At 35.7% G+C, this 12070-nt stretch overlaps 1 protein-coding gene across 1 annotated transcript; it reads right to left on the bottom strand.

Moving 5' to 3' along the window:
* Positions 1 to 1044: 1044 nt before the first annotated feature.
* DMAP1 (DNA methyltransferase 1 associated protein 1) lies at positions 1045 to 11354 on the bottom strand. Its single transcript, XM_071696063.1, has 10 exons — positions 11047 to 11354; positions 10452 to 10680; positions 9783 to 9946; positions 8427 to 8642; positions 7237 to 7344; positions 5408 to 5587; positions 4670 to 4820; positions 3952 to 4106; positions 1914 to 2024; positions 1045 to 1255 (listed from the first exon to the last, which is right to left on the bottom strand). Exons 2-10 carry the CDS (start codon positions 10660 to 10662, stop codon positions 1193 to 1195), a joined length of 1359 nt encoding a protein of 452 aa, XP_071552164.1. The 5' UTR covers positions 10663 to 10680; positions 11047 to 11354; the 3' UTR covers positions 1045 to 1192.
* Positions 11355 to 12070: the final 716 nt, after the last annotated feature.

Genomic DNA, 12070 nt, shown 5'->3' with positions numbered 1-12070 from the left:
ATATATATATATATAGATAGATAGATAGATAGATAGATAGATACAGATAGATTGATTGATATAATGTGTGCTACCGGATTACTGCTTCAAGTGGTTATACGACGAGCGAAGTCACTTCTGGCGTGACTAATAATTATCATCAATAGACGAAATGACTACAGTTTTGTCGAGAACCTTCTCCCTTCAAAGAATTCTAACTTCACTGTTCCTGCGTGGAACTTATCCTTGAAACTGCGGGAACCCCTTAATCGGGGTCCTGGTGTTGTGTAATATTAATGTTTGTCTCGTTTTCTCACCCTCTCTTTTCCATGTGCTTTTCAGCACCTAGAATATGGCATTAATGAGGACACGACATTTGACCAAAGCCTCTGACACAATTTTCAATCTCTGCATTTTTATATAGACGGGAGAGTATAACAAAGTAACAGCAAACCTGTAAACTGTGAATAGCTGTCAGGATATCACAAAGTTTTAATACAGTACTTCTCCAAATTGTTTCCAATTATAATAACATTCATAAAGTTAAATACCCTCTAATAATGTAGATTACTTTCTGCTTCATGTAATCTGCAAGACGTATCTTTGCATACAAACTCGTACATTTTTCACGAATACCAAGTGGTCGATATGCAGCCAGCGACCGCTTGTAGTAAACCCATCCAGCGAACTAAATAGAACTAAAACACTTTCTGGTGTATGAGATTTCCTTTAGGCTTTCCCAGTTTTCTATTTTGGATCTATCAATTTGTTGTGAAAACCTAACTCAAAAGATATGTATAAGCATGTACCTGCTAATGACTAAAGGATGTTCAACTAAAATATGCCACTCAGAAGCGATTATTCATGATCACCACACTTCAGCATTACCCTTCATTTACCATAATGTTTTCAAGAATATGAAAGGCTTAGAGCCAAGATGTTTACATGAGTTAGGGAGGAAGCACATTATAAAGTCTTTCTGTGATAAAAATGTTTTATGCAGAACAATAACACTTCAAGAGGCTTAACTGCTGCATATATTCTCAAGGATATTTGAAAAAAAACATTTCACATTCATTTATTCAACGTTTTTACATAAGAAAAAAATATATGAAGTAAAAAACGTACAGTACTTCACAATGTATTGAAGTAGACCAAAATTTGCTAAAAATAAAGCTATCTACAGATACATTCAGTAAAATTACCTCTAAACCTAAGTTCGTGCTTTTATTTTCTTGAGAACATTGCTCTGTTCCAGTGCTGCTTTCCGCTTCCTCTGTGAATGTAAGAATTACTGTGAAAACCTTGAAACCTCGACTCAAAAAGTTTTACAGTTAATACTAAAATGCAGACTGTCATCATTTTACTATCAGTCTAGTTACATTACTCTTTACGTATGTATGTTCACCCACTACATATATAAGCTTTAATAATCTTTCCATTGCCCAATTTCTAAATATTTCCTACCACTTATTGTTTCAACATTCCTTTATAGATGTATGGGTTTGCTCACATTTAATTAAATTTACTGTACACGGTCTCGATAAGCCTACTGAAAACTCTGCTTCAGTACTCAGGATCAGACTTATTTGCATCTTCACACACACATACAAACCAAACAATTTCATGTTTACAACCCATTCACCTTTCACACCTACTAAAGCCTCAAACTGTTTTGCTTTCTTCATTTGTTACAATAGCTGCCCACAATAACCATACCAAGCTCCATCCCATAATTTATCAAAAAATATGAAAAATACTTGTAGTCAGTGATTACTATTATCAAAAAATATACCTAGAAATTAAGATACAAACACCAATACACATAGCAACAAAAATAAACTACCTGATACTCCTACAGAATAAGGTGACAATAGCAGAGTGTGGCCAAGAGCTTCATTCATCATACCTAAAATCAAACATAACAGACTTACATTTGGTGTCGTTGGAGTTGCTACAGCATCAATCATCTCAGAGATGGCACGAGGACGACTCGGTGATTCGTCACCAGTGTTAATGGTCAATAATTCAGGAATCTCTAAGACCTGGAAGATAGAAATACATAAATATTTCAATCATAGTTAAACTGACTGAAAGGATAACAATTCTGATGAATGAAGCCTTTCTTTTCTGTTGAGCAATCTGTCAGTAAGCGAAAAAATACTTGCAAAGCCCAAGAGAAAATCGCAAGTCTGATATGGAGATATGAATATCTAGTAAGCATGCTAAGCACCATTAAGGCAGAACTGAGCAATAAAGATGAAATATTGAACAAATTTAAACTTCTATTTGCTGAACTTAGAGGGATGTAATAGTACTTACACCAAGATGATTGCATCTCATTCTAAACTCAGTGATTGATAACTTTTCTTCTGTTGTTCAACTGTTTCTTGTTCTAAGTTTATTGATGAATATGTATCAAGATGAAATGCATATCAAAATAAGGAAGGGGCAGATCTGAAGGAAGTGGAGGAATGTAGTGTTGAAATGTCACCGTATGAGTGCATTTGGTTATTTATGGAAGAAAGGAAATCGTTGATAAAAAGGAGAAAAGGTGCAGGAGACAGGAAAGAACCTTGAGGGACACTGCTGCAGATGGAGAAAGGAGGAGAGGTTGATCAGTCACTAACATGGAGAGAGACTGACCAAAAGAGTGGAGCTTTCAAATGAAGCCGTGTCAAAATCTTTGGATATATCAAGGGCAACTATACTGGATTCCCCAGAAGCTTTCAGGGATGATGATCAGACATTAGTAAGATAGGGAAGAATACCGCCAGAGGATCTTGCCTCATGGAAGCCATACTAGTGATCAGAGAGAAGATGGAGATTCAAAATTTCTGATTGTTTGGGAGTTGAGGTGGGATTCACAGACTCTGGAAATGGTTGATGTCAAAGCAACAGAATGATAGTTAGAGGGGTTAGAACAGTTGCCCTTCTTAGGGATGGGATATACCAACAAATACTTCCAAGAAAAACAGAAAGTTATAGATTTCAAACAGAAGAGAACCGACGAGGAAGCACAGGTGCAAGTTCAGGGGCACACTTTTTAAGTAAACGGGAATGGATGCCATTTGGACCATAAGTCTTGCTTGAGTCGAAAGAAAAGCAATTTTCGTACAGTTCAAAGAGATTTCGGGAAAGGGTACAAGATTAGTAAGAGGAGCAACAGGGAGTATAGGAATGTTTGAGTCATTCAGGGTAGTGTTAGAGGAGATCATGTTTGTGGATGATGCTAGAACTGTGAGAGAAGTAAGGAATATTCAGAATTGTGATAAACTACAAAGAGGATAAAATCAGTTTCAACTTCAGCCAGGTGTAAGTCTGTCTGTGAAAGGGATTTGAGGGTGACATAACATTAAACCCACTAACAGAACATAAAAGTTAAACTGTCATATCTTAGAGTACATGAAGATGCTCAGAAATATAAATAAAGTACTGTATACCTCTATATTTGACCCAAACTAGAGTATGTATTACAAGTTTTATTTCCTCATGTACAGAAACACACAAATCTGCTGCAAAAAGTTCACCAAAGGCAAATATAAAACTGTTCCTAAATTACTGGAGATGATTCACAGGGAAAGAAAAGCCATCCACTGATTGTCCTATGATGTAAGAAAGAAAAGTGGGAGAAAATCTAAAGAGATTACAATAGATAGATACTGATTAAGATAATAGTGTTAAAGTAAATGCATCTTCTAATGGGTTTAAAAAGAAACTAGGCAAAACAACAAGTCTGAAAGAAATTCTTCTAAAGTAGCAGAAGAATCAATGAATATAAAAAGTCCTTATATGTTCAAAAAGCTCCATTGACAGTACAGCCAATGAAAGAGATGGGAATCCTTCTATTGTACAAACAGGTAATCATGCTTAATCACTCACCTATTCTCTCTCTCTCTCTCTCTCTCTCTTTCTCTCTGAGGTTAGTAAGCTTTATCAAAAGACAGTTGAAAATAGAAACTTTTTTCTAACCTTGTCCGGCATCAGACTTTCACACTGGTGCTTGAGAGTTTGTAGTTCAAATACATAGTTCACCAGGATGGTACGCAGGTCATACATAAGAACTAGGTCTGAACGGAGTTCATTGAAGTGTTGACAAACTTCTTCTACAGCCATGGGGTTGTTCTCTGTTGAAACGAAACAGGTATGTATGCACCATCAAATATTCACAAACTCACCACATATTCACATATTGGTTTGGCACTCACAGAAACAAGTGAAGCAGGCACTACCTGCCTGCACTATGAAAATTACATATTATTCTACCTTCTTTAACTCCTATTTCACTTACATAAAGTGGATCATATGCAGCATGCTTATGTTATGAAAAAGGATACTTCAAAAAGAATGAAGACTGCCTAAATAAATACATACAAGAGGCAGAAGGTAAAAACAAAAATTGAGAGAATAATAATAATACATGGAGAAGATTATTCTATATGTGAATAAGAAACACACCAAAAGTGGTCCCTAAAGATAAATATGACCACAAAAATGACCCAAAATAAGAATCGCAGTGCTTCTATGAGCAAAAGCTTACTGGTCTATCCCTACTCGATCTTAATGTCACTCTATATAACATACTGCTAAGGCTTCACTGATACTGCAGAAACATAAAACACAAAATTCTACAGTGTTCTGTATAGGAACACTTCAAAGAAAACTATGTACATAAACATCTCTGGCTCACCTAAATTAAGTTCTGTTAGAAGTTGCTCAATTGCTTTAACCTTCTTCTGTCCAACACTAGCAGGAAGTTTCATGCGTTGTGATCTTAAACTGACTCCAGAAGATTTCACATCAGGGAACTTGATTCCTGTACAACTTTCTAGACTTGGTGGCTAAAGGTAAAAATATAATATATTACTATTCAAAAATGACCATACATATACACGAGTAAATGCAGCACCTTTCTTATCTCTCTTGACAGCCTACACACAAGACTAAATGCACCACCATACCAATCTCTCTTTATAGCTTATAAATTCATGTGTCAATCCATATGTAATCAATCAATCCATCTGTTCAACTGTGAATCTAAAGAAAGACATAAGAACAATTCATGGCAATAATATATCAGACTACAGTAAAACCCCTGTTATCTGAAATGCTTGGGGGAATAAGCTATTCTGAATAACAAAATGTTCTGTAATTCAATGGTCTTTAATATATATCAAATAATTCAGATATTGTAATATCTTAAAATATTTTATACATCTGTAAATATTTCATAAAGAGGAAATAATAGACATAAAAATACAGCAAAAGATGTCAAATTCCTTCATAACTGGTTTCTTGGACTTGCTAAGGCCTTAAGTTGCCATTAGGGAACTGATTAGGCTACTGGGGATTCCATTTTGTCTATGAAAATTATTCTTATCAAAAAATTAAGGTGTAAATCTTTTTTAAAGAAAGTAAGTCCTCTCACCAATGTGTCCAATTTTGAAATCTTTGTTTGCTGGATCTTTTTCTTGGTTGTCTTGGGAATCTTGCGAGCATCAGTGTCAGCACTGATAAGTTTCTGCAGATCCTGTGTCTTTTTCTCTCTCTCCTTCTTACGAGCCTCAATCTTGCGTAGTTCACACACTAGGTGCTGCTCCTCTTCAATCTGTGTTAAGAAGTAAAACAGCTTGCCTATAAAAGATGTTATTTCTAGTGCACTTACATACTAAAGAAACTTATCCATATCAACAGGTTTTATTTCACTATGCTTCCATACTAAAGAAACATCCATACCAGGCTTACAAACCAAAGACAAATATCCATAACAACTAAAGGAAATAAATAATGCTGTTTCATATGCCTTGTGCAAATGGTATTAAAAAGCTTTACTAGGGTATTTTCTACAATAAACAAGATATGTAATTTCATTTCCTTGACTACATTCACCTGTGACTTTCCATGTTTATCTGCCATATACTCTTTTGGTCCACCTGTAGTTTCTGATTCAATGATTTTTAACTTTCATTGCTTTCTCTCTGTTTGACTACTTTTCTCCAACTGTACCTACTGAAACAACCATTACTCTTTTCACATCTCATTTTCTATTGCAGTCGTGTTTTAGCAAATTTTTTTCATATCTACCATGGCCCATGTTAGCTGAAGCAAACTGGCTTGTGTGATGTCACTGGTGGACAAGTGGACATCAAATTTTGTTGTATTGGCACAACAACTCTTAAAGGAGCAAAGGTTAAAGAAAAGAGAACAAAAGATGAAGAATTCCAAAGCTTCAATACAGGAGAAAAAAAAGGAGGTATCAAAGAATGTCATTCTCAATGTTTTTGGTCTCCACACAGAAATTAAAGAAAGCAGCAGCCAGTCACATGCCCTTTTGTCCAAGTCTTGAGGGTTGTGACACATGTGACAACCCATGGGAGCAGTAGCTAAAGTAATACCTAGAGAACAAAGAGAAGGTGATATTATGGCAGAAGGAAAGAAGTGAAGAGAGGTAACAACAAGATGGTTAATAAACTGGAAGACTAGATAAGAAAAAAGTACAAAAAGAGCCACCCCAGATTTGCATGCAGTATTCTATACCAGGAAGAAGGAGATCCCTGCAGATGTGAAATAGATGCTTGCAAGAAAAATAACTGAAGCCCTTATACAAGGCTCTTAGTGTTTGAACAAATTTTGTGATGTTCTTTGTGTAGCACTGCCAGGATAGAATGGAGGATATGTTTACCTCTAACATGTTTAAGTTATTACACAGGGGATTAGTGTTAATTTGAAATCTAACAACAATAAAAGAATGAGATATAGCAGGAGATACACGTAGAAATTCCATTTTTGAACTTATAAAATTACGTAGGTTACTGCTTCCTCAGTCTGTGCAGTGCTGCAGAGGTCATGTACCCTAATTACTTATCAAATAAAAAAATCTGTCTTTAAAGGAGGTGTGCTATATTGCTCTATACAGACATTATGAATGTTGAAATTTTTCTACTCTAGCATAAGTGAAGGATGCATCCAAATATGAAAACAAAATTAATCCCCATGAACACAGGCTATCAACAAAATAATCAACTTGAAAATATATTTAGAAAAGGAAATCAAAATAAATACTGTAGATAGAAACTACCTAAAACAAAATCATTGGGTAACTATTCACTTCTGTTAGAAGTAAAAACTTCTGAATAATTTACACATTGCTCTAAGGAAAAAATGAAAATCTCAATAAAATATAAGCAAATTTCTGTATGTTGGTTTCCTAACATAAAATAAACCAATAACCAACAGGAAATGGAAGGAAATAGTCACCTGTTTTGGTGTTCTATCCCAGAGTTTGAGGAGCTGTTGCTTGCGTCGACGCTCATGATCAGCATCGTAATTGACAATTTTCCCTTCTGGCCCGGTTAAGTTATTAACCTGTAAATATAAATAAACCAGGACTTCTCAATTAATCAAGCACAAGATATAGTTCAATACAAACTTTAGTTCTGACAATGACTCAAAAGGCAGCCATCTTACATATACTGAAATTTTCTACGTCAGGTACACAAAAAACTAGTGGAAACCTGTTAATCTCTTATTTACTGCCTTATCTGTGACCAAAAATGTCATTCACCAATTCAGAAATAACAGCAAAAACTTCCATCTCCAAATGTAGGGTTACATAATAATAACTAATGATAAAAGCTAATACATATCATTTGTCCAACGGAAGTGAAACAAAGATGATCATTTTACATCTGTTCATACTTCATATATATTTCACATACTAAAATAATTCACCATTGAGACTCGTTTTTCCATTCCCTCTTCCAATCTCATTCAGAATCCATATCCCCTGCACTTAGCAGTCAATTCACCTGCAGCATCTACTGATATACCCTTAGTATTTATGAATTGTTCACTTGGGCCCTGGATCATTTTTCCATGGTTTACTTCTATACTTATCCCTTGCTCTGTGCTTTATAAATCTTCACCAACTTGTCATCAATTGTATAGTCTGAATGTCCTTGCTTAGCACACAAGCATCCAAACAATACAGAATTCATCCAAAAACAGGGATCTTACTGAAGTCACCTACCTTAATAATTATCTAAGTCATAAGGTAAACGAAAAGATAGATTACACTCTTTCCTAAACAAATGCATGGAAGCATTCAGAGTACTTCTAAATAACCTCAACCACCTCATACTTTCCCACTTTACCAAGACAATTTTATAGTGATAAATAACAACACATTATACTCCACAATATGATATGTACTGTATCAATCTTCTTCAAATTACTAACATCCCATCTAAAAGCCTGGTAATATATCATCATACTTTCAAACATACAATATAAATCATCCTATATTCTAGAGCAAAAGTAAATAGCAAAAGTCAATAAGTCTGCCTCAGAATCTTACGTCTAACTTGGATTTGTCAGCAGCACTCCGTAGTTAATACAACATCTTATGCCATGTACAAGCAACTGTACCAACAAAATATGCTGATTACCTTTTTGAGTATGTTTGTGACATTATAGTAACGTTCTTTTAGATCCTCCATAGATCGTGAGGTAGGGTGTGAAGGCCAGCGGTCATGGATAACAGGCCAGCGCAGGTCAAACCGCTGACACAGTTCAAACAGGGTGTCTGTTTCAGCTCTAGTCCATCCATCACATAGTAAATGTTCACTATACTCTGCATCTGAATATGTTAAAATATCCACTTTCTGGAAAACAAAAGTAAAGCAAAGTCCAGTAGTTGAATATGATATGATGAAAAGGATGATGCAGCAAATGCTTAAAATATCTGAGTGGAAATCATAGACAAAACAAGGTGCATCTGAAATATCAAAGAATAATAAAGTGCACTCATTAGAGGAACTTTACAGATAATTATAGGAGATGCTACTGCTGAGATTCAAAGGCCCATTGTCTTCCTCATTATACAAGGCTGAAATAGCAAGCGCCTAAATGTGCCCAGTAGCTGGTTAAGTTGAAATTTGTCTATAAAAATGAAAAAATTTTGACTGCCTCCACGACCAAATGAATTTTCATATACAAATCATCAATCAATCCGATCATCCAACTTCTACATACATCCACTTTTCTGATACAACAATAATCAGAAAGGAGGTCATACAAGCTAATCTGTGTCAGTACAGTTGGAAGTTATCAACATTCATAGTCTGCATACTTCCTAAATGTGAATACCCATGCATATGAGATTCTTACTAAACTGGCCCAATTTTCCAAAATCTGAATTCGAGGCAGCAGTGCTCCATACTTTTTGCAGCTGTATTTACTATTTCAGTGGTAATTGCTCTAGTTTTCCTCTCATAATGGTATCAGCAAGTATCCAGGAATTTATCTTTTATAAAATCACTAAATTTCACCGTAGTTTACATTACACTTGTTAAAAGGAGAAGTGAGGAAGAACTTTGGGTAGTGTAAGGGCTCATCTATCAACATCTCTGACACTCAAAGGGTGGCCATGACAAAAGCCTCCATAACTGGTGAACTCCAGTGTGCAAATACAATACGTATATATGTTTTAAATGTGCTACATAACATCATTACAATTATCATGTGAACGAAAAAATTTTAAAAATCAGAAAATCTGAACAAAGTTTGGTAACAAGTAATCCAGACTGGAAATTTTCTATCTGTAATAAACAATGTAAAACAAAGATTTAGAAAAAAAAAACGAGGAGGAATAAGAGGAAATTCTTCATTGCAACAGTATGAATAAGACAAGGAAGATGAGATGCTCTCACTCCTCAAGGTATGTTCTTCGACACCACTTGTGCCAATATAATTATTATCTTTTAACATGTAACCTAGAAAATAAATAACAGTGAAGATATTACCTTATTAAACATAGCAAATGGATACTCCTTGCCTTCATCACATACTCGACGCCAGTGGTAAAAGACAGCACTATCTTTACGAGCAGGATTGGTAAATGGCATCCATTTCCATGGTCGGACACGTTTCATTCCAAGTTTGGCCTTTACGCTCTTATACCCTTGACCTGTAAGTGAAATGAACATTAATCTTTATTTCTATTGATCAGTCTACATTTCTATCTACTCACAAATAAAGGATGCTGACTTTAGCTGTGAAAATACTTTTCTTCTTTCAGATCTTTCTCACTTTCCTTCCTCTTCCTTCTCTTTTAACCAACTCCTCTACATTTCCCACACCTAAAAGCATACTTCCTCCCTTTTTATCAATAAAATTCACAAACACTAATTCTCAATCTGTCCTAAGGTTTACCAATTAATCATTCACAATTGTTACACTGAATTAGAATTCACCTCTCAAGATATTATGACAAACAACCCAACAAAGTGCACCCAACATAGACCCTCTGAAAATACATCAAGCTTTACTGTAAGCATTTAAACAATTTGCAGAGGTGTATGAAGACTGCATACTTTAGGAATAACTCAGTTTAAGCCATCCAACTTTGAAGGTATGACAAATAGCAATAGTTATAATTCAAAATCCAATTAATCACAGAAAAATTTACTCACCACTGTCTGTTGGCAACAGAGGAGGCAGATCTTTGCTTGAATCAGAATAAAGAAGAGCATATAGTTCCCTGTGCATCCCTTCAGGACGACGCATAACTTCTTTATCTTTCTTTTTCTTGGGAACTTCCTTGCGTAAACCCAGGATGACTTCTTTGCTCACCTCTGGGGTGGGTGACCGTTTCAACTCCAAGATATCCCGTACATCTGACATCTTGCTCTATGTATGCACCTACCAAGAAAAGCATAATCACCAGAATTATGGGAAATCATATAATGTACCTTACTGTCTACTCTAAATCATGAGAAAGACTGTTAGAGGTCAACGGAGGCTGCACAATAGAGCTCCATCCGTGAGATCCATGGCAAAGGATTATGATGGTAAGAGGACGCCTGCCAGCTTAATGACTTAAACACAGTTGATGAAACTATGATAAGAAAATGAAGACAAATGAGAAAGACTAAAACGATCCAATAATAATAATCGCCAAGCCACTAAAATTCAACCCGAATCTTAATCAATTTTAAATTACCACTACAAGCAGAGTACAAAAAATTGCTAAGGCCTGTTTCAATTTATCAGCATATACCAACTAACCTGCTGATGTACTCAAACGAAAATACACGTCGTTAGAGGATGTAATTATCTATTTATTTCACAGGACTAATTTCTTTAATGTCAATTATTTTGAGCAATTTCCAGGAAATTTCTTCTGTTCTTGTTTACTAGACGGGTTCCTTGTCGCACACTATTAGTTGCTATTTCAGAAAATCTTAAATTGACCTCTTTTAACGCTGTTCTCGTCATATGCAAGGCGGTTTCTTGTTCAGTTTTGTTTACATCCAGCGAGAGACTACCCACAGCGAATGTATGAAGCAGCGAACACATTCACCGGGACACAAACTGAACAAAATGGTCGCACAAAACTTTGAGCGAACGTATAACCGATACTGTGTCTATTTGAAATATAGTGTGTATCAGATTTGTTACTATCAAATCATCTTAGTTCTGTTTCCTTTGTAACACAATATAGTAATGGTCAAGGGTGCAAAATGTGATCTGTTCATTATCATTTGCAATGCTGAAGTAGTAAGTGGTTAGACTGAAGGTCTGGGATGTCACTGTGCCGAAAAAATTAAGGGCTGTAGGTGGTGTAAAGGGGACGATTATCTGCTGTGTAATCGGTTTTTCCTATGAAAATTAGACCTCGACTATGAAATTTTAGGCTCGTACTATAAGAAGGTGATGTTGAACAAAATCAAATTACCAAATCAATTTATCTTTACCTGGGGAACATGAAATGCCATATATATTCTCGGATTTCCAGAAAGCATTTCATACTGTCCCAAAGAGCACTAATGATTTAGAAAACCAAGCCGGTACCAGATGAAGGTTATATATAGAGAATAATAACCATCTAACGAGGAGGACACGAAGAACGTATGTCTGGTGAGCCTTCTCAAATTTGGCGAGGGTGACACTTGAGGTCCCTTAGGTTCGTAGACTCAGGGGCTCTTGCTGCCTTTCCTATTAATCTAGCTCTCACAATTCTGATACCATCTTTGTTGCCCTCCTCTGGACTTTCCCGTGAGCTCTTTGTGTGCAGTGCAGTGACCAAACC

The sequence above is a fragment of the Panulirus ornatus genome, chromosome 59 (genome assembly GCF_036320965.1).
Source record: "Panulirus ornatus isolate Po-2019 chromosome 59, ASM3632096v1, whole genome shotgun sequence".
Classification (NCBI taxonomy): Eukaryota; Metazoa; Arthropoda; class Malacostraca; order Decapoda; family Palinuridae; genus Panulirus; species Panulirus ornatus.
This window is presented reverse-complemented; position numbering and strand designations above follow the sequence as displayed.

Coding starts and splice junctions, on each gene's coding strand:
- DMAP1 (XM_071696063.1), bottom strand. CDS start 10,662: ATGTCAGATGTACGGGATATCTTGGAGTTGAAACGGTCACCCACCCCA. Junction 4,107..4,669: donor TCTAACAGAACTTAATTTAG/GTGAGCCAGAGA, acceptor TCGTTTCAACAG/AGAACAACCCCATGGCTGTA. Junction 2,025..3,951: donor AAAGTCTGATGCCGGACAAG/GTTAGAAAAAAG, acceptor TCTATCTTCCAG/GTCTTAGAGATTCCTGAATT.